Below are 22,748 nucleotides of genomic sequence, written 5' to 3'. Positions count from 1 at the left end.
TAAACATCCCATTTTGCATTTTGCCGAGTTTTAGTTTGGATGTTGAACTCTAGGTCTAGAGCAAAGGCTCTTCCTAGGTCAGGTTTTCTTGACTTTGGGGTTTTGATTCGGATCTGTTCTACTGGTCAGTAGATGTTACTGTGTACTCCGCTTTTTTGCATAGCTGGAGGAATGCAGTAATACCTCTTGCTTGAAAAGGGTTCGGAAAGAGACCAGGGAGCAAGCTGATGTGCCTTCTGAGAACATCTGTAGGGCCCCGAATTGTGCATTCAGCCTAAAACGCTGAAAGTTGCTTGCTCAGGGCTGAGACAGCGGAGTTCAGAGCTAACGGCAGCATCCTTCTGAGCGTTAGTCCGGATTTTTCTTCTCCCATGGCCACTTTTTCTTCTGTGATCTTGCTACGCCCTGTTTAATGATCCGTTTAAAGTTCAATGTTTTATGTAAAACTTCGCGTTTTCCCATTCTTTCATTTCTTCTCTTTCTAAAGGAAAAAAGATTACATAAATTTAAGAGATTTTAATGAGTACAGCGGGCTTGCTTTTGGTGCAGTTTGCAGTGGATTCAGTGTTATAACTTCATTACGCTTCAGTTGAGTAACTTATGTCATAAATGGGTGTATCTGAGAGGAGAATCGGGCCTCGGATCTCTTTGTTGTGTGGGCTTCAGAAGGACCAAGCGCTTACTCCCCTTTTTGAAGTCCTAATTCTCTTTATATGGTGTTGCAATGCCTTTCTATAGAGTTGTGCCTCTGAAGTTAGAGATTTCTAATGCAAAAAATACCCCTTTTTCCCAACTGCTTCAAGTACTGACGTTGCTAGCAAAATTAGTATTGAGCAGTGTTAACACAGGCCTTTTCCTGTGGCTTTCTTGCAGAAATCCCTATTGTTGAGACTCATCCCTTAAGAGATCTTTTTAATACGCCTGCTTGGTAGTCCCGTTGCTTAGCCCTTACTTCTCTGGTAACAGCGTTTGTAGTAAATTCAGCGATACTACAGCTTTACAACCACTAGAGGTCAAGATTGTGCTGTTGCTCGGCGCAGGGGTGCCCGTCGGGCTGTAACGCTTCGCTCCCTCGCTCGATATCCTGCCGTAGCCATGGCCAGTGTCAGATATTTACGTGTAATTTTATTATCAATTGCCGTGTTTGGCAATTAAGCTGAAGCCGATTGTACGTGCAGCGTGCGGAGTGTGAGGGAGACTTTGCCTTACGGAACGGTGGAGCCCAGTGGATTTTGCAAGGATGGAGATATCCGTGCCGTGCTTGTTTTTAATATTCTTCAGATCTAGGAGCTGCACAAGTTGTCTGGCTCTGGGGTGTTTCTTCCCAGGGAGGGATTCAAAAGAGAGCCGAGCTGAGAGCGGCTGTCAAAATAAAACTCACTCATAAATTCTTTTTGTGGGCTATTAATACTTTTAAGTGTTTCCACGGAAATCATTTTGAAGGTTTGTGCTCTAGATAGAGACTTCTACTTTATGCTGTTCAGGTAGTAAAAATAATTAGTGCTTTTTTTGGGGTTCCTTGTTTCTGATCTCCACTCCTAGCATGGTTGTTTGCGTTGCCCGAGTTGCGTTCTGACCTGGTAGAATTTTGTGCAAGTAAGTGCCTTCGCTGTTGCCGTCCCTTTGTATCCTTGAAAACGTAGCCCTCTTGATTTAGATTTTCTAACCCCTTTCTTCTTTCATAACACTGTTGCAAAACCAGCACATAATCCAAGAGCCTAATGTTTCGTCCAAGGTGGTTTCGCTGACACCAGTATCTGCAGTACAGCTTCTGGTACCTCTTCTCCCTTCTGAAGTTGGGCTGTGGTGTCACCGTGGGGCAGGGCATGGTGCCTCTTGCCACGTCATTTGTCTCGTGACTGGGAGCAATGAAATGTTCGGATGCAGGTTTGGTTAGAATTGTAAGGGAATTGGTAAAAATACAGTTTATAATAATGTCTGAAAATAATATATTTGCTCATTCTTTTTCAAAAAGAAACTCGTACTATCCAAAGGAACTTTTTCAGAGGGAAATCTGGATGATTTCCATACATCTTTCTTCGCACATATAAAAAATTACAGAAAAATATGGGAGAGTTTCTATAAATCGCGTGTATGTATCTGTATAGATTTCAGGTTTTCAGAGCTTTTAGTTTCTAGCTAGAGCAGAGCACAAGCTCCCACATGCAGAACCACTGCGTTTGCTGGCCAGGCCTTTTCCCCGTGTCCGGGACACGATTTGGCACTGGGAGCGAGAGCAGCGGCTCTGTGCCGTTCCCCCCTTCCTGCACTCGGGTTTGAAGCTCTCGTTCAACTCTTGGACAATTGGGGCTAAACAATTTGTCCTCTCACATATCGTGCTCGGTAACAATGAGGAAACCGAGCGAGTTTTTGCAGCGGATCTCGTGCACCAACCTCTGCTGCAAACAAAGCCCGAAGCCCCAGGAATGTGTGCTCGCAGCGGGCCGAGGGAGCCGCACCGCGTCCGCGTGTTTTGCGCGGTGAATCGCGGCGCTTCTCCCAGCGAGGGAATTTTTTGGTTGAATACCTTTTACAGATCGTTCTGTAAATCAGCAGCATACAATTAAGATCTCCTGGGGTACCACAAAAATGCTTTCAGGAACCTCTGGGGTCCAGATGTGGAATGTTTTGTGCTGACACGGGTTGAAAAGAGGAACAAATCCAACGGTTAAGTACGTCCTTTAATTTAGCCTGTGACAGTCACCACATGGCCTACGGGCTAATATTTCTGCATCTGTGCTGTAAATAGATCAATATGGCAGTATGATGGGTTTGGCATTTTGATTTGTGAAGAGTCAGAATATTGTTTGTATTGTTGCATAATCCCTGGAATGGTTTTGAAATTAATCTTCTGTTTCTTTGGAATATCTGGGTTAGGAAAAACATAACATTTCGGAGTTCCATTAAGTGTGTGTTTTATTTTGTCTCATTTGTCGTATTTCATGACTGATTGCATCTTTTGGCTGAAAAATAAATATGAGGATGCTATCGTAAAACTTGGAATCTGCTTTTTTTCTAGGCACAGCAGCAAAGAAACCTGGACAATATTGTATCACAGCATCCCAGGATAAGCGGGGGAAAAAAGTCCAAGAAAGAAGTCTGCGCAAGCTCAGATTTGGAGGTAAAGACCACTAGCCCCATGTCTGAGCAGGATTCGGGTATCCTGGATGTTGAAGATGAGGATGAGGATGAAGAGGTAACTGTATACCATCAAACCCAGGAGATGGACAGCTCGGGGGTGATCAGTAGTGTCTCAGTGCTTGCACCTAGCTCAGTATTTTGTGTTCCCATGCAGCGTAGGGACACAGAGCAGGCTGCGGAGCGCGGGTGCCTTTCAGTATTGGGTCGTTTCTGTGAATTCTGTGATTCTATCTGTTTTGCACTGTTGTCCTTACCTTTGTTAGCAGACTCAGCAGAGATGCCCTGTGTGACAGGAGAACAGGATGGTCCTCCAGCTAGCTCCCAGGCTGCTTTTCTGTGGCCTTTGCTCACTTGGGAGCGCAGTTTGGTTTCTGTCCTGAAGCCTTCGTTTACAAGAAGATAAATTCCTGTGTACTGCACGAGACGTTTGGTCTCGTCTGGGAGCATGCATCTTGTGGCAGATGCGCACTTGAGAAGAATTGTGCTGGGACAGGATTTTTTTAGATGCAGTTATAATTCCTTGGTGGGTTTCTGTTGCTGCTTCCTCGGGCTGGCCGTTTCTTTTAGGCAGCAATTTCCGATGCCTCCGCAGTCACTGCAGGATGCCGGTACCTTTCATGGTTACAGGTGAAGCATCTCTCTGACCGTGTTGGGTCTTCTTTCCTCCCTGTGCTGGAGGGTAATGGATGTAGGGGAACATCTTGGATCTGTGCTGCTTAAAGTGCAGGAGTCCTGTCGCTCTCTTTCAGGAAATCAGTGCAGGGACAGCAATGGGGAGTGTGCTGAGCTTCTTGGTGCCTTCTCCCTTTCTCGTCCTGCAGTCTTGCCCTGGCCCTTTCAGCAAGTTCCATCTGCCACGCTGGATGCTTTTTCCCTTATTGCTAAGCCCCTGTTATGTCAGGAGAACGCTGTTCTTAACAGCAGCCTGTAACTGTGTTGGTTCGTGTGTGTTGCCCTGAGCAAAGAGGATAAAGAACAAGTTTCCAATGTTTGCAGTAGCGTGGATTGCCCGAGTGGTTCTGTGCTCGTGGCCTGCCTTTTTCTCAGAGGTCTGCTTCTGTTTCTTCTTCTTCATCTCTGCAGCACTTCCACAGCAGAAAAAGAGATGGCCGCTTGCTCACAGGACGCAGCAGTGGGGTGCTGCTCAGCCCCTGTGCCCTGCTCCGAAACTGCCAGGCTGTAGGATTTCCCCTGCATCAAAAGGGAAATAGAGCCAAAGAAAAATGAGAGGAAAGGGCATGGTTTTGGAAAAGAAGCACTGATTTGGGTAGATCTATTTTGGCATTTCCCTGTTTAAAAAATAGAAAGTCTATCTGGTGCATGATTGTCCTGGACCTCGGTGGTTGCTGTTCCACCTCACGCTTAAAAATCTCAAATCCTCTTGCCATGGGTGCTCAGAACTGGGAACTGTGTGAGACTTGGTACTTGGCTTGAGCCCCACTAGACCGGAGAGGCACGACATTGAGGAGGAAAGGTCTTTGAGTCGTAATTTGTATGGCACAGCTGGGAGAAGCCTCCTGACTAACGGAGCAGGGCTACCTCGTCTCCACGCCGAGGGCATCCCGTCTCGCGGCGCGGGGAAAACCAGGCCGGCGGCGAGCAAACGGGCTGGGTGTGGGCAGGATGTGGTGGCAGGGGCTACCAGGGGGCTACTGGCGGGGGCTACCAGGGGGCTACCGGCTGCAAGAGCCCCAGTGGCGGCGGGGCCGGAGCTGCTGTCCGTGGTGATGAAACGGGACGGACGGCGGCAGCGCCGCGAGCCCGCTCAGCTCCCACTCCCGTCAGGGCTGCGGTGCCTGCGGAGCCAGACGCCTGGCTCTTCCCCAGGTCCCTAACCCCCCTGGGGTTGTCTCCTCCTTGCAGAGAAAGTTGTTTGTTTATTTTATTATGTTTTATTTTAGTACAAACAGATCTCTCCTCTGGAAGTGGAGCCCTAAATCTCAAGGGGCGCTACGCGTGGTGTGCCTGGGGGCGGCTGCAGGCAGCAGCTGAGCGCCCACCCGGCTGCTCGCCCCTTTCCCCGACCCCGCAGGCAGGATGGGGGAGCTGAGCTGAAGGGCAAAAGAGGAGAGCTTGTGGCTCAGCTGTAAAGACAGTTCAATAAGCAAAGGGAAGAAAGAAACCCCGCAATTGGTGCAAAGGCGATCACTGACCACGTCCCACCAACAGACGGATGCTCAGGCAGTCTCCAAGCAATGGGGGGTAAAAAAAAACCAAAAACACACAAAAAGCAACCACCAACCCCACAACCCCCCCCTCCAACCGTGTTTCATCTGAGCATGATGTTCTGGGATAGGGAACATCTCTCTGGGCAGTTTGGGTTAGGTGTCCCAGCCTGCCCGCTGGGTGGCAGAGTGAGAAACGACGAGGGTTTTGCCGCCGTGTAAGCAACAGCTAAAATACCTCTGTGTTACCAGAGCTGGTTCGGCCACAAATCATAATCACGGTGCTGTCTGGGCTATGCTCTGCAATGCAGAAAATTAACTCTATCCCAGCCCAAACGAGTATGGGTGTAAAATCCTAATGCCAGGTTTTTTGGTAGGGCTTCTCCATGGTGGCAGCTCGATGTCGATATTGCTGATATTTGCACCTAGCTTTCCGTCTTCTTGCGTGACTCCTTCTCCTGATCGTCTCCTATGTGTAGTGACGAAGAGGCAGAGTTAGAGTACAGTTAAGGCAAAGTTAATCCCAGTTGCCTAAAGTTGTTAGTGGTAAGTGTCCTGCGTGCAGGAGAACCGCGTCCCATTTGGTGCCTGGCCATGCTCTGAGCACTGCAGAAGGCTTTTGGGTCTGGAGGGACACAACTGCTGCAAGTGGGCACGTGTTGTTTGCTGTGCTCTGCCCCTCTCCAAGACTTCTGAGGCTTTTGCTTCTCAAGAAAATGTGGAATAGTGGTGACAGGAAAACCTGGAGAAAGCAAAGACAGTGCCTTGAAGAATGAGGTCAGCAGCCAAGTAAAGAAACGATCCCGAAGTATCCGAAGAGCACACTGGTAGCTTTTGCTCCTGACCCGACACAGCCAAAAAACCCAACTGCAGGTTTTGGTTTGGAAGACAATCAGTGGTGGCTGGGGAGGGAAGGATGAAGGGTGCACTCCTATTCAGGGCTGAAAACGGGATGAACCTTGAAGGTGTTTCTGATTAAGGCTTCGGCAGGAGAGCTCCCGATCCTGGTCCCTAGGCCAGCCAACTCTGGAAAAAGTGGGTTTAATACCATTTTTTTTTCCTCTAGGAAGTATCAGAGGCCCTTCAACAGGCTGTGATAAGGAGTTCTCCACGTGGGGTGGATGAACTCTTGTAGGGATCTCAGAGCTCCACATGCACACGGCACCATTCCTTCCTTCATGCAGCGGAATTTAGAGGAAAAGTTTGAAAGGGACAGAAAAGCAAAAGAGTTCTGCTTATACTGTTGCAGGTGTCGTTATGTAGATCCTTCTCTCTCTCGGGGTGGCACAGGGGAGCTCTGCCAGCTACGTTCAGGAGGAGCAGTTGGAGGCACGGTACTCGGCTCTGTTCCAGGTCTGCATTTTGGAGGTGTCGCAGCCCAGACGTGGCCCACGCGAGCACAGGCACCCCGCGGGGTGGGAGCTGCCACCGCGATCAGAGCAAGAGCGTGGGCAGAGCTGGAGAGTGAGCAGGGAGAAGACTCAAATTGAGTTTTTATGAAAGTCAAGTGTCAGGAGGAGGATCAGCGTCTCACACTGAGCAGCTCCACGGGCTGTTCTGTCTGTGCCAGCCGCTCCCTTTGTAGTAAAAAGCATCCAGAAAACTACAAAGCTCGTCCAGATTCTTCTCATTTTCAGTGCCTTTTCCCTTGTGATCCTGGTAAGTACATCAAGACAAACTCGCCTGCATTCTGCCTCGTGTTTTCTTGTCCCCAGAAAGGCTGGCCAGGTGTCCGCAAAGTGGTCGGGTAGAAGTGGACTCCGTGGTGCTCCTCTGGGGGAGAGGGGAGGCTTTAAGGACGGACATCACGCTGCAGAATATCAGCCCCTGGACTCCTATTGAAGAACAGATCAACAAACTCCAGACGTTTTTCTGTTCGGAGAGGGAGTTTGGCACTGAGGACGTCAGCAGGTGTGAGGTGCAGCCAAAACTCGTTGTGCTTCTGGCATTCTTCCAGGTGGACCTGGCTGCAGGAATCGGTTGCAATTCTCTCAGTGAATGTCCTTGATTTCTTACCAAGTTTTGGGAGCTCGAACAGGGACCCCGGAGAGTTCCCTTGACGTTCCCTGATAAATGGCTGTGTTAGGTGCCATCAGCCGCCAGCTTCTGTTTGCTTCCACGAGTAATTACACAAAAAAACGTCTTGGACACGGAGACAAACCTTTCTGTTTCCAGACAGAGCTGTCTGCCTGCTGTCTATAACCTCAGCCCGGGTGAGATCAGTCTGCAGGGCGCTGTGGCTGCTTCCAGTGTTACACAGTCCGAGCATCCTCTGGACCGTGCAAAGACGTTCAGTTTTTTCCCTAAGGTTAGGACGTGGCACGCACCGGGGCAGCTGGAGGACACTGAGCCCAAGCAACGTGCAGCAGGTCTAAACCACAGCTGGTTCTGGTCAGCGTGGGGTAGAAAAGCTTCCAATCTGCCAGTAGCCAGAGATGAGGTGAGGCTTGTTGAAGGTGCACAGAACCAACATTTCTTTCTGCAGCTGAGGTTTGCTGTTTAAGGTGAGCGGACACTGTCTGCACTGAAAAAACTGCGGGTACCGTGTGACGAGACCCAACCTGCGAAATATCCTTGGTTGGACTTGCACCTTTGTGGCTGCACCTGTGAACCCTTGTGCTTGAGGCAATGGTTCATCGTTGAACGATCCATCAGCAGTTCATAAACACTTCTCTTGGATTCCTTGTGTTCAGGTCTGGATTCTTTTGTCCTTACTGAAAGAAGAGCAAATGTATGCGTGCTTTGTGTCTTTACATCAAAAAGTAACAAGGATCCGAGATTCACACCTCTGTATAAAGCCAGGCCAGAGCATCCCGCACCATCCCTCACCTCTGGGACAGGCTCGTGTTGATGTCGGCCGCAGATGAGCACTGAAAACTTGGCTTTAATGGGTTAAACTTGCTGCAGTCAGTGTTTAACCCAAATGAAAGAGTTCTTGCAGAAAGAGAGGGTTTGGCTGTTTACAGAGGCTGACAGGTCTGCCTGCGCTCCCAGTACCGGGAACGTGCTGGATGCAGAGTTTGGGAGCGAGGTTTGTGGAGCTGATGTTTGTGGAACGGGAAAATTCTGGACAAGATGAATAAATTCTTTGTTCTACAAATTAAAAGGGAAAAGAAAAAAAAAGATGAGGCAGAAGCGGAGATGTCAGGGGAGTAATCAGTTCTGTTGTTGAGGGGGCTTCTAGTTCTCATCGCCGAGTTTCCAAAATGAAAGGTTTGTTTATTTTTTTTGAATGCTGGTAACGCAGCGTTGGCTGAGAAAACGAAATCGCTGCTGAAGGGGACGTGCTCAGTCTGGACGATTAGATACGTCCGTGTGTCCCTTGTGCCGGGTGCTGGTGGAAGCTGCCGGGGGTTCCAACCAGGAAAGGGAATTTCGGTCAGGAAAGCTGTAAACGTGCCCTGCTGCTGCAGTAGCAAGCAGCTCACACCGGGCAACGTGCTGAGTTCCAGGGACACAAGATGTTTCCCATGTTCTGTGTGTTGTAGGGCTGCTTTTCCTTAAGAATTGCGCTGTAGGTTTATACACTGCAAAATCTTAGCACAGGTTTTGCTCTCGGGTACGTGTCTTTTTAACGGGTGTAGTCCAGGTTTTGCGCATCCGCGTCTGATAGCTGCCTAACTAGATGAGGAATTATTGATGTCTCCGATATTAACTCTGCAGAATAGTCCAGCGTATTTTTTTTTTTTTTTTGGTGAGCATGTGTGTGGGCTTAAAAGTTTTTACAGAAGATCAGAGGCTGTGAAAATGTTGCAGTCTGCTTTGAAAGAATTTCTCTGGGGGAGTAAACTCCGTTTTTGGCAATACCCTGATTTCGCAAATCTTTATCAAAAATATTTCTCTGTGGACCATGTTCAACTAGTGCCCCGAATCCAAGAGGAGCGAAAACGTTTGATCCTGAATTCAAATTCGCAGGAAAACATCGCCTGCTTTGATGATGTTGTGAAGGGATGACAGATTGCTCCTCCCTCACTAGAGCCCAGGGCGGACTCGGGGCCGTCCAGGCCAGCTTCCCCACGCCGCTGGTGGTCGCCAGAGGATGGCTGGGCCGAGCGCGTACCGGTGCTTCTCTGCCTGCTTTAGACATCTCCAGTTTGGCCATCAAGGACTTGTGAGCCAGAAGTGTTTTATCGACCGGAGAGCAATTCACTTAACGCCGTGGGAATGCCCCAAGGCGCAGCCTGCATCCCGAGGAGTGCCCACGCTAGCTGAAGCCCAGGTCCGGGAGCTATTTAGGGAGCGTTGGAAGGCCTGGGAGACTGTAAATGGAAAAGAAACGAGCAGGAAGACATGATAAAATTGGTATAAACACAATAAAAGTGCTGCCTAGCGTTTGCAGTTGTCAAATAGAGCCTGTCTTTAGAAAGGCAAAAGCAGGAGCTGGCGGTGAGACGGGCGGTCGGTGCTTCGCGGCTGCTGGCCCAGGGTTCAGCTGCGGCCCTGCTGGGGCTGTTCAAGAGGCAGGTCCTGCTTGGGAAGGGTCACTCGGGCAATGCCAGCCCTGTCCCCTGCTCGGGGACCTTCCCAGTTCCCGGGCAGCCAACTTCCCAGCCGTAAGAGCCGCTCTGGAGGCGCGATGGAGGGCTTCGTGCCCAGGAGGCAAAGGAAGCCCAGCAAGACGTGAGCCAAACCCTGATGAAGCTGTTGGCTGCCTTGTCCCCAGTGAGCCAGCCCACTGCTTCCCCTCCCTGCCCTCGTGCGTCACCACCGCTCGGGAACTGCACAGTTTTGGGGTCTGGGAGCAATGCTGGTGGTGCGGGACGGGATGCCCCGTGCCCCTTCACCAGCGATTTGCCTCGTTCCAGCTCTTCGCAAGAACCTACGCAGCGTTTCTTTGCACAGAGGGGATTCCTTACCAGCGCCGCTCTGACATTGCACAGGAGGCTTTTTAACAAAATCCCCAACTTTCCCTTTCCAGACCATAACTCCTGCACTCCCCTGCTTGGAGCCATTGCTGTAGATGAGGAGGATCGCTCGCCCCAGGCGCTTTGGGCAGCGTTGATTGCGGCTTGCACGTCCTCATCCAGCCAGAAACTTCTCTGCTTCATCCTACCTCCTTCTTAGCAGAAATGCCTCTTAAGCGTAATTAAAAATAAACATGTTTCCCAGGCCTGTCCATTGGTCCCTTTCATCTTTCTCCCCTTTTTTCCACCGCATGTCAACAGAACACTCCTCTCCTCTCTGGATTTTGGGGGAGAAGGAGGTTTGCTTTAGCTTTATGCCGTGGCCAACAAGCTTAATGTTCTGTTGGCTTGAACAGCTCCAAAGGACACAAGCTTCTTGTATGCAAATTTTTCCTCTGATCTTCGTCTCCCCCTCCCTCCCTCCATCCCACCCTTCAAAAATTCACTTCCTTGTCCCTCTGCAAGACTCGCTGTTGCTGTTGAAAGGCGGTGGAGTCTGTGTGGCTTGTTCTTTTAAAAAAGAAAAGAAAAAAAATAAGAAAAAAAATGTGTTTTTAAAGAAATCAAACTAGAAATGTAGAAAATAAGATTTTTATTTTTTTTTTTTTGTCATGTTGCATAGGTACCAGCATAGCTTGTGCCAGGATGCCTGAACTTGTATTTAAGCCTATGGTCCAAATGAAATCTCTGCTGAGCTGACTAACGGTGCGATGCGATTTCACAGGGAAGTGGAATCAGAGCAAGAGTGAAGTGAATATTTTCTACTGCGAGAAACTTTAAAAAATGTACAGTTATGTAGACAGACAGCAACAATGACTAGTTGTTAATCCCTGAATCTCCGTGTCTCTGTCAGCCGTGCACACGTTAGAGGTGCGCGCGGCTCTCCGTGATACATCGGACTTGCACGTTGCTGCGCGTGCTCCGCGTGTTTCACACTGACCTCCCGCTGTCTTTCAGGTGCCTGGGGCCCAGGATCTGGTGGACTTCTCGCCTGTGTACCGATGCCTGCACATCTACTCCGTCCTGGTAAGTGAATCCGTGCTGCTTGTGAGCCTGGGGCTGACGCTTCGGATAGGACACGAAGTTGGAGAGCTGCTCCTCGTGTCGCTGCTGCCTGGAAGGAAGTGGTTGTGAACTGTGCTTGAATGTGCACCTAGCTAGGAAGTGCCTTACCTGAGGTGGAAAGGAGGCCAGTGCCTGCAGAGCTGGATTGATTTGGGTAAAAACCACACAGTTACTTCATACAGGCCACAGAAATGTGAAGGGATGTTTGCTGCAGCTATTGCAGGCCTTGGGTTTCTAATAGGCCAAATGCGTATTTCTTGGTCACATAGTTTTCCTGGAAGAGTTCTCCTTTGACCACAGAAACTTCGTTGTTCAGTGCAAATGGAGGAGTTGGGGAGAGAAAATGATTTTAAATATATTGCTTGTTGCACTTAAGAGAAGTTTGTCACCCTTGAAACATTGCTGAGAGGGCCAGATGTGCTGCTATGGTACCCAATGTACAGTTTCACAGTGTCACTTCCAGTTTCCCAATAGCTAGGCTCTTTCTCCTTTGCATGCACGGGAAAATATGGTTAAACTGAAGGTGTTCTGTTTGTGTTTGGTTGCTGGCCATGCAGTGCTGTGCTAGAAAGTGCTAGCTCTGAGCATTGCCACGGTCTCGAGAATTTGTCAGGAGAGCTCCCCGCGCTGCGCACACGGATTCTCCCAGGAATTACGAATACGTTTTCGCATTTCTGTTTATTTGCTTAAAACAAGGGCAGACCAGATGACCTTTTGTAGCTCGCACTTCAACTTTTAATTTCTAAGATGCCTTCCGCAGCATACGAGTCCTGCAGCCTGCAAGTCTACCGACCGAGGGAACCTGTGCTCTCCGCGTCTGTTCCCCAGCGTGGGCAATGACGTCTGCTGCAGAGAGCGAGCTTTCAGAGCGCTCCGCTCCTGCGGTTGAGCAATCTGAAGCCCAGGCAGTACATGAAAGGAGTACTCTGTTAGCAGCTTTCCTCCCTTTCCACAGTGGAGCCAGGCTTGAGAGAGAATTGTTTTTTAAGGCACTTCTAAAGCCAGGCTCTCCAGCAATACATACAAATGAATTTGCAAAAGGAAAAGAATTGTCATAAAAAACATTTATATAAAATCTTTTTGTGCCCTCATCTGTTAATAATTATGTAATTTGGCTACGTTGCCACGATCTTTTGGTGGAATGAAAAAGTTAACCTCCCCAAAATGTGTTACTCTGTTTATCTTGGACAAAACCTCCTGCTCAGAAACGGCGTTGGAAGCCTGGTTCAGGGAGTGTGCTAATTGAAGATTACAACTGGGCTGAAATGCTTTGTGGATTTCAAAGTGTCACTTTATTTGGAGAAACTTCAGTGAAGAATACGTATAATGAAAACAGGCTCAGAAATCCTATTTGTGTAGCTTACATACAGTTCTTTACTGCAAGGTTGTATGGCTGCGTATTTATGCGGAAAGCTATTATGGGAAGGATGAGGAGTTCTCACTCATGGGTATAGCAGTTGTTCTGTGCCTTGCAAATTGCCTTTTTTTCTGCAGTTTTGTGGGCTCAGGGCTTGGAGGGGCACTGGGTTTTCTTGTCCTGTTGTTTTAGGTTTCTGCCTTGGATAGTAATTGGCTGTGCGGTCCTCCCAGGTATGTTAGGGACGAGCTGCTTCCAGCAACCAGGCTTCGTGGCCAGTGCTCTGCAGCAGATCTGGGTTTGATCGTCTTCTGCTGGAGCTGGGAGCGATGCACTGCACCTGGGCATGGCCAGGCTCGGCCTGGTGCAAGGGTTTCATGCCGGGGGGTCCCCGTCCTCCGTCCTGTGCTGAGATCATTCGATCCTTCTGCTCCTACTCTCTCTCCTTTTTCAGTCAAACGCCACATTAATTAGGAAAAAAAGAAAAGGAAGAGCTCTGAAGGTGTTTTGGTAAGACAGGCGCAAGAGAAGAAGGTAACTAACCCTAGGAAAGGCTCCTGAAAAGAACACTGCCCTCTTTCTGACCCGTGATTGAATCCCGCGCTGGCTTTCTAGGCCCAACTGGAGTTGAACAATGTCAAAGATCCAGCTAACGTCGAGGGAAACGGCCACATCAGTGTCAGACGGAAGGATCATAATGTAATAGTTACCAAAAAATCCTAATATTTGTCATTTACAATAGCGTTATCTAAATGCTTGGCCTGCAGTTAAAAAGGCCCACGTTGAATAAACATTGAGATATTTATTATTTTTAGTGAAATCGACCTTCCAGTCACCTCGGTTTTATGGCTGTGCTGCTTATAAATTCCCAAAGGATTATTTGAAAAATCCTACTCATATCTGCCAGCCTTATCAGCAGGGCAGAAGTTCACATATTGTAACACGAGGTCAGCCTTCGGTCATGGTCTTACAGACGGGGCCAGGCACCTGTAAATCCTTCCTTCAGCAACCAAGGCGAAGTACAATATCAAACAGGCAAGGAGACTTTTCCAGGAAGCGCTGAACTTTCTCAGGAAGGGCAGAGGAGGGGGAAAGAAAGTGAACAAGGGTCAGGCGGTGGTTAATTGAGAGCCGGGCCTTGGCGCGGCCGCGGCAGCGGGAGGACAGGCCCCGATGGGATGCTTTATGGGACTATTCATCGGCGATTCCTTTTCGTGTGGGAAATGGCCCGGCTGGCGGTGTCTTGAGGAACAAATGGGCGTAGGTGACGCTTTGAATCTCTGCGGTTATGGAACAAAACATCACAAACATCACAAGTGTGTATGTGTGCGCGTCGGACTTGCAGTCGTACGTCTCGATAAGCGAACAAGGCCACCGTGGGTAATAGCTGCAAGCTCCCCTTTGCCTTCGTGACTTCGGTGTAAGCCAGTTGGGTTTACGTCCCCTAATGAAAGGTCCTTACCCCATCGGTGGTTTCTGCATGGGACAAACATGCTTTGAATTGCATGAAAAAAGGCTTTTCGGGTGACCGGTAAGATTTCAAGTTGGTATGAATCGGTAAACGTTAAACAACCTTGGCGTTTCAGCGGGCATCCTGGTGATATTAGAAAAATGTATCCTGCCCCTTTCCCAGGAGGGAAAAAAGCTGGAGCCGAGGCCACAGTGATTGTCCAGAAGCCAGGAGCATCGTGTGAAAGAGTAAGAGGGGGAGGCAGCACCTGGGTGCCTGTCCTGGGCTCCGTGGTCACTTGGCCAAAGTTGGGGTCTGGTTTTAGGGTGTCCTAAACGCCGAAACCCGCGTAGTTTGTGTTCAACAGCAGCATGCTATTTAAGGACATGCATCTCGAGTGTGGTTAGGCTGCTGGGCTGTTGGTATCAGGTACACCTTTTCTTTGAGTTAATAGAGAAGTTTGTTGAGAATGGTAATATTATTATATAAAGAAGAAACAAGAATATTTCAGCGGAGTGATTTTCCCATTGACATTTTTATCTTTTATGTTGTCTTTGACCAAAGTCTATGTAATGCTCAAGTTGCTTTGATCGATCTCCAAAATAAATTAGGAGAGGTGAGGTTTGGGCCAGATGGTTTATCTGCTGGAGCATCTGAACAGCTGTTGGGAGCCTTGTATTTCAAGGCCAAGACATGGAATTGCTTTGCTTTACATAACATAAAATGAAAAGCAGTTTTTGTTTCATGTTTCCCATAAGCTGCAGCAAGTCAGAAAGCGAACAGTGAACGAAGAGCAGAAAGGAATTAAAAACAAACAAACAAACAAATAAAAAAAAGGCAAAAAAAGGTAGAATGGTTTGCACACAGGGCGCTCCCAAGCAGTGGTTTCTGAAGCAGATGACAGTGATTTAAGTCCCTTAAGCTCCTGCTTCAGCCAGCGCTGTTAGTGCTCAGGGTTTGTCTTAGCTAGGTGGTGTGTGTGTTGGTTTTTTGTTTTTTTGTTTTTAAAGCTTTATGCTAATTGGTTACCAATTACTTTGAGGTTCTTAACATGTTCATGAAGACACTGGTATTGACACTCCCAGCTCTTTGATCCGAGCTACAAAGGGGTCATTTTAGGGTAAAGAACAAGTGTCCAAGAAAAACCCCACCACCAACAGCAAAAAAAGAGCAGATTCTGATGTAAATACTGACTTGAAAATGTAGCTGCCTCCTAGCTGATGAAGTATTTCTGGAGAATCCCAGAGCTGGATAATTTAGATAAATAGCAGTTGACAGGTATTTACTATAAATTTGTCATATCTTGCCACTGACGTTTTTATCAGCTATATTGCCTCTACCCAAAGCCTCCCTGACCCTACAGCTGCTTTGATGCACAAAAATACATTAGGAGAGGTAAGAAAAATGTGAAACAAGTGAAAAACAAACCAAACCTCTATTAAAAATAATCAATGTATAAGGTCTGTGAGCTTCCCGCATTAAAATACATGCGTTGTGCTTAGGCTGCATGCACTCGGTAAGTTTTGGCTTGCCTGTTTTTGTGATGAATGTGATGGTTTTTTTATAGCTCGGTATTTCTCTTAGCTCTGCAGAGCCAGCACGGCCTTGGGAGCAGAAGCCAGGGCTTGCTTCTGCTTATCGCTAAACCTGGCCACTGCATTTTGACAGAAGAATCTGTGCCGGGGTTGGTAAGCCCCGAGGAGCCTTGTGTTTCGAGGGGACTTGTTCGGCTGACCCGGGGAAACACCGCGCCGTACGGCGGCGCACCTGATGGGGGAGATGCCACAAACGCGGCGTATCGTTGCTCTCCTTCCAGCCCCACGCTTGGATCGTGTCTTTTATTCCTCTTAGAAGCGCTCTAGCCGTTGTGCCGCGCTCGTTAGTCCTCCCCTTGCTGACTTTGTGGTCTCATAAATCCGGGGCTGGTTGCTCCTCTGCTTGCCCCCGATCGGAGCGGTTGCGGTCGGGGCTCCGAAGCCCACCCTGGCCGGGGGGCTGCGGCGCGCGCACCGAGATGTTTGCTCTTTGTTAACCGTGCAGAACAATTGAGGTTGTTCTTTCAAGGGGAGAGAAAGTCTCTTAGAGGAACCACAACTTAAATAATAAGAACTACCCAACCCTCTCTTGCACATGAATGCAGCTCTTTTTTCTCTTTGTAAGGCGAGTTGTTGCTTTTATTTGATACTGAAATACGAACTGTACCATGGAAAGTCTGTGGCTTACTTCTATTTTTGAGATCAGGGTTGTAAAGTTTTTCCTTCTGTGTCCTTGGGAACTTAAACAGTTTAAACTTTTCTTTTTTGGGTGGGTGGGGGGGGGTGGGAGTGGAAAAAATTTCCTTCTCGAAATCTCTGGTAACTCCTTGTTCATCTCAGACACTTTGCAGATTGTCCCATCGCTCTGTCCTGGCATATCTCACTGTCTGCTGACTTGGCTGACCCACTGGTGCCTGGTGGAGTTAGATAGCTATAAACACAGCACTGAGATCATAGGGAAAGGCTGAGGGTGAGACACTTTGTGCACCGCATTGATAAGGACACAGGAAAAGCCATTAGAGTGAACTGGTGTCAGTGACCTGTGATAACCATTCTGTACTACGTGCTAATGGACCCCGGGTAGTGTGTCTGTCTGTAGTGGCAATAGATTTAACTTTTGTAATTGTCATATTGCTCTTTTAACCCCGTGACCTTATTACCCATGAGAAAACCACTTGGCTTCGATCAAAGAAGCAGCAAAGAAATCAGTGTTCATTCTAAGCTGCCCAGATATGATCACAGGCAGCCTTGATTCTTAAAATATTCAGCTAGGAAAACAGACATGTTAGGGGGAGGGAAAAAAAAAAAGATCCGTTTACTACAATAGCCCGGATGCAGACTTCTTGTCACCTGAGGTTACAGCAGCCGTGCTTTCCCAGGGCTTTGCAGAGCTCTGCTCCGTCGCTCGTGGCTCTGTTTGGTGAAAACGTTCTGGTATTTTACGTTTCAAACTGATTTCATTCTGACTCACCCGATCCCATTCCAGCCTAAGCAGCCTCGGAGAGGTTGACCCTGTTAGTCCTGACCATGGGAAATAAATGATCTGCTCGGTATTTTGTTGAATTGTGGAGGGATGGATGTGAGCTCGGGGTCTCTGCTCCAGCCTCCTGCTCAGAGTGGGCAGCTTGGAGGTCAGGCCAGGCTGCCCAGGGATTTATCTCGAAAACCTGCAAGGACCAAGACTGCCAAATCTCTCCGGGGAACTTACTCAAGTCCACGACCTCCCTGTAGGCGGTAGGGCGGCTGTTGGGTCCCCCCGAAGCAGTCTCTCCTCCAGACTGAACAAGCCCCCGTGCGTCCCCCTGTGGGGCAAGTGCTCCGGCCCCAACCGTCTTGGTGGCCTCCACTGAACTCGCTCCAGTTTATCCGTGTCTTTCCTGAATTTGGGAGGCCCAAACCTGGATGCAGTATGTAGATAGGCTCTTAACAAGTGCTGCGTACAGGGGGATAATCATTTTCCTCAATCTCCTGGCCGGGCTCCTGTTAATACAGCCCGGGAGGCTGTTGGCTGCCTCTGCCGCCAGGGCAGACGGCTGGCCCGCGTTCAGCTCCGTCTGCCAAGGCTCTTGGTCCTCATCCACAGCTCTGCTCCCCAGGCAGCCCGTCCCTCGTCTGTGCTGCCGCGAGAGCTTCTGCCTTCCCAGGTGTGCGACGGGGCATTGGTCTTCAGGTATTTTCACCAGGCTCCTGTCAGCCGCCAGCCTGTCGAGACCTCTCCGGACGGTGGCCCTGCTCTTGGTTGCATTGACTTCTGCCCCCCAGTTTGGTGTTACTTGCAAGTGGTTGTGGATGTGCTCCATTGCCTCCTCCAAGTCACTGACGAAGATGCTGCCCTGCCGGGGTTCTCTGCTTGTTACCAGCTCCCACATAAGGCACATCTCTAATCACGACCCTCTGAACCTGGCCACCCAGCCAATTGCTCATGGAGACCGACACATCCTAAATTTGATACGAGGATATTGTGGAAGACCATGTCAGAAGCCCCACTGAAGTCAAAGGACATGATACCCATGGCTTTCCCCTCGTCCATAAATACTGTCATGCTCTTGCAGCAGTCTGTCATTGTCAGCATAGCTCCTTTTGGTGAAACCCGTGTTGTAGTCCCCAGCCACCTTCTCCTTCGTATCCCTGGAAGTGGGGTCCAGGAGGACTTGTCTCATTCTTCTCCCGAGGACTGAAGGAGAGCTGAGTGTGCTGTGGTTCCTCAGATCATCGTTTCAGCCTTCCTTGCAACATTTACCTTTTCCCAGTTGCTAGGGGCAGGCTATTTTTTTCATGTTGTTCTAACATGTGCCTTTGGTTCTAAGAAGCTCTGAGATCAGGACTAATTTTGTTGTGAGGCGCCCATCTTAGCGGTGCAGAATTCAGGCCAGCTGGAGGATCCTAAAGTCCAACACAGCTATTTGTATTGTGTGAGTGAGGGAAGGCTCTCGCTGAAGATTTGCTCCATTTCCTGGTGTTGGGGCTCAGCAGGCTCCCAGGAGTGTTTGGAACATGCCCCAGCTACCTCGGAGAGCTTCGTGGTGGTGTCCAGAAGCGGCGGCATCTCAAAAATAACAAGTGATAGAGATGGAAGGGCGTTAATTTGCAAACAATTTCCCTAAGAGCGTAGAGTTTTCCAAGGTAAAACTCAATTTAACAGAAAGGCAAATCTCTATCAAGCATTTCCATTAAATCTCTTCTCTTCCAGTCTTGTAATAGCCTCGTAATTTAGACTGGGAGAGCCTCCTGGAGGCCTTTGGTCCCACACTCCGCTCAGGGCTAAGCCTGAAGCTACCTGGGGTATCTCAGAGCCACGTCCTGCTGAGCTTTGGGGACCTCCAGGGACGGAGACTCCCCAGCCCCTCCGGGTCCCTGTTCTGGTGTCCGACCACCCTGACTGTGGTTTTCCCCCGTTATTAAAATGAATTTTAATTTTTCTGCATTTTGCCTGTTGCCTTTCCTTTTGCTGTGCCTTTCCAAGAGGAATCTGGCTGCGTGTACCCCGACACCCTGCATTAGATGCTCCCTCACCCTTCTCCTTTCTAAACTGCACAAACCCAATTTGTTCGGCCTTTCCTCCCGTGTGGTGTGCTCCAGCTCCTGGAATTATCCTGGTGGCCACTGCTGGCCTTGCCTCAATGTGTTGTCTGCCCGTAGCCCTCCGGCTGCTCTTTCACAACACACTTTTAACCTTTCCTTTCGTTGCGGCTGGACACCTTTCCAATGGGCTGATGCTGGCAGTAAATACTTGGGACTTATTTTTGCTTCCGAAGGGAAGAAAACGCGCACACACCCACCAAACAAAGGAAAAACAATGGTGTTTTGTGTCCCAGCAGTGCCAGTTCACAGTGACATGTGAAAGATGTTGCGACATAGCACCAGACCCAAATTTGACCCTGGTGAATCAGATGCTGTTTCCCTCCAGAGTTGGAGCAACGTTGGGAAAATGTCCTGTCCCCAGTATTTTAGGCTGGTAGAAGAAGAGGCATTGGGAAGGTCCTGCATGAGGACTGTAGAGCTGCTCGCGTTAGGGGAGCTGTGTGTTTTCTACATAAATGAGCCCCAGGGGAATTATCATATGTTGACCAGAAACTTCACATACATACTTTTTTAAGAAGGCCGTGTGTTTGTGGGGGAAGGGGGCTGTAAAATAGTAAGCCACCATGTTTTATGCGTCTCACAAAGTGGCTGGGTGTACAGCTGCGGGTTGCTGTTTTCCTGCTATGTATGTTGTTTCTCATCTTAAAGGCCTATATGCAGCGTCTCTGGGAAATGATTGCCATCCTGTTTTCAATAAAACCCTTCTTTTATGAAGGGTCTCGAGTTGGCTGGACATTAATTCTCAATCTGTTTACAAATATTTGCGCAGGAAAGGGTGAGCAATGCTCAGGACGGGCTTGTGACGCATATGCCCTCTGTTTCAGTCCTTTGTTCAGGAAAATGTGGAAACAAGGCCGGGCCCGTACAATGAACAAACGCTGCCGTCGCATTCCAGGAGCCGCTCGCTGCAGGGCGGCCGTGGCCGAGCCGCGGGGAGATGAGAAGCACGCACCCCGCAGTCCCGATGCAGGAGGTGCTTCAGCCCCGAGATCAACAGGCGGCTTCGGCCGAACAGCGATGGGAAAGCTCCGATTCGGGGGGCTGGTAATCGCTGTGCACAAAGGCAGGGATGTGTGCAGCGTGTGGGGAGGTGAGCGCTGCCCTCAGAGAGGTTCGACTTGGCTCTGTGCTACCGGAATCCCTCAGAAGGAGAGGTTTGACTGCTAAAAAAGGTGGCTCAGGTCTTTTGTCGTCTGAAGCCGGTACCTGGAGCTCTGGGTGACTTAGGATCTAGGCTCTCTGCTTTGAGACCGAATCAGAGACACTGAGCAACCTACAAGAGCCGTTAGGAGAGCAGGGACTTGTCTCTAGCCTTTAAATCCTCTTCTCTGGCTTCCACCCTCCCGCTTGCCTGAAGCCTCTTGCCCCAGCCGTGGTTGTCGCACGGCGTTGAAAAGCTTTGGGATCCTTCAGGGTGAAAACTGCTAGGAGTAATGCAGCCTGAAAAGCCGGGCCTGTTCCCTTTAGTAATCGTTTCAAATGTTAACCGAAGGATACGCGCAGAACTAAACACCAAGCTTTTTATTGCAGCAATAACTTAGGTATGCCACGGAGCGTGTTTCCTACAGCTGCTGGACAGGAAGCCTCATCCCCTTTCTGGGTGTAGACCCCACAACTAAACGGGTGCACGGGAAAACGGGGGCTCTCCAACTTAACCGTTTTCGGCACACGTGTGGGTTTAGGTGGGCAGAGGCAGGAGCTGGTCAAAACAGAGGTCGTGCCGGCTGGCTGCTGGTTGGGAGCACAGCATCCCCTGTGCCTGTCCGAATTCGGTTCATGCAGATCGTTGCCTTAAAAAATTACAGCTAGTCATCAGATGGGGAGACCTGCAGGCAGCTGCTGGGACACGATGTCCTGCCCATCACAGGTGTCCGAAATAGGGAACCTGCTCCCCCTCGATGGCACTTGGAACAGGAGGTCCTGCATTAGGCTTTTTCTTGGTTGTGTTTCTCTGTCATCTTTGGCCATTCCCCAGGTCTGTGCTGGAAGAACAAATATGCAGATTTAATTTTCCAACCCCAACGTTTTGTGGAAGACCCCTAGCAGTGAGCAGCGTCCTTCCACCCGAGTACAACGTGCACGGCGGGGGCGGTTTTGCTCGTTCCCGAGTTTGTGCCTGAGTTGAGGGAGGGGAGAAAGAGGAGCTTCCTGACTGCAGAACCCTTTGGGCTTTGAACCCCAGTCATCCAGCAGGACAGCACTGTCTCCTCATGGAAATATCCCCATTTGGTGACTTTTCTTCCCTGCGAGTCTCTGCAGTCAGTGCAGACTCCTGTCTGTCAGTGATGATTAGCTCTCTGGTAGGAGGCACGTAGCTTAAAACAAACTGGTGAGCAGGCAAGAAAAGAACGGCTGAGGTCTGTTGCAGATTGCAAGCTTCTCGTTAGGTTTTGCCTCCTCTTCCTCTACCTTCCCCTTCCCTTGGCTCCTTCGCCTCCCTCTGTGCCTGTACTTCGTTTTTTTCTAAAGGGCTCGTTCTGTGCTGTTCTCGATTGATTTATTTATTTTTTAATTGATGGGAGCACTGACAAGAGTTGATTAGTTGTGGGGATGCATCCTTCCTTGCAAAGCTTGTGACCAATTTCCTTCCTTCCTCGAGACCAGGGTGAGCTTTCTTCTATTTGCCTCCCAGAGTTTTTGTGTGCGGTGGCCTCGCATGGAAGACTCTGTGGGCTTGTCCTGAATGTGTTTTGTTGTTTTTTTTTCCTGGCAGCTCATTCATTATAAAGTTTTAATGAATTTTAAGTACATCATGAAAGAAGAGCATGTGGTTAGGAACGCTCTCTGCTCCTTTTTGCACTGGGAGCGTTGGGCCGTGCTTTTCTCTGCAGAGAGGCTGGATGGAAAGCAAGCGTCTGAAAAAAAGGCACGTCCCCCCGCGCTTAACCTTGCAGGTCACCTGGAACACGAGGAGATCGCCAAAAATGCAACCTGAAAATGTTTAGCCGCTGCTGTTTATAATGAGGAAATATCTGCCTACATCATCGCTTTGTAACTTTTGAAAAGTATGACTTAAAAAGGGGGGGAGGGGGAGAGAGGGAGCTGCGACGCCGCATTTTCCAGAATGAAAAACACAGGCTACTTGTTCAGTCAATTCAGTTTAGGTCAAATGTAGTTATGAAAAACAGATGATTGCTGGTGATCAAGCTGTACTTTGACAAATATCCCATTGTTTGAGCGTGCAGTGATTTCTTCAGAGCATTACCCGGTGCGGGGCTGGGCGATTGCCTTCCTCCAGCTCGGAGCCTGTCGGTTTGCGGAGGGCTGGGTGCTGCAGACCAAAGGTGTTGGCTTCTTGGGAGGAGGGATGGCATGAAAGAAACACTCAGTGCAAAATGGATGTAGTTTCCACTGCAGGTATTAAAATACGAGCTCACTGGGGGCCTTCAGAAATACTTGAAACGATTCCTTCTGTGTCTGCCTTGCATCCTGCGCTGCAAAATAAAGATTGATTTGGTGGGTGCCAGTATTTGTCTGGGAGAAGCTCCTTAATGTTAGCTGGAGAACCTTAGCCCTGCGTAGCTTTGTTATGTATTCTTTTACGGTTTC

General features: G+C 49.2%; 1 protein-coding gene across 7 annotated transcripts in view; it reads left to right on the top strand.

The window, feature by feature from the left end:
* The window catches only part of EXOC6B (exocyst complex component 6B), a 294,380-nt gene that overhangs the window by 130,763 nt on the left and 140,869 nt on the right, over positions 1–22,748 (top strand). For 5 of the 7 annotated variants that reach the window (XM_048045623.2, XM_066997040.1, XM_048045625.2 and 2 more), the window contains 2 exons: positions 3,020–3,196; positions 11,168–11,236. In XM_048045623.2, coding sequence (XP_047901580.1) covers positions 3,020–3,196; positions 11,168–11,236 — 246 coding nt within the window. The remainder of the gene's footprint in view (positions 1–3,019; positions 3,197–11,167; positions 11,237–22,748) is intronic. The other 2 variants (XM_066997041.1, XM_066997042.1) reach the window with 1 other exon arrangement.

This window comes from Anser cygnoides, chromosome 4 (assembly GCF_040182565.1).
Source record: "Anser cygnoides isolate HZ-2024a breed goose chromosome 4, Taihu_goose_T2T_genome, whole genome shotgun sequence".
Classification (NCBI taxonomy): Eukaryota; Metazoa; Chordata; class Aves; order Anseriformes; family Anatidae; genus Anser; species Anser cygnoides.
Note: the sequence above shows the minus strand (reverse complement) of the source record. Positions and strands in the feature narration are given on the sequence as shown.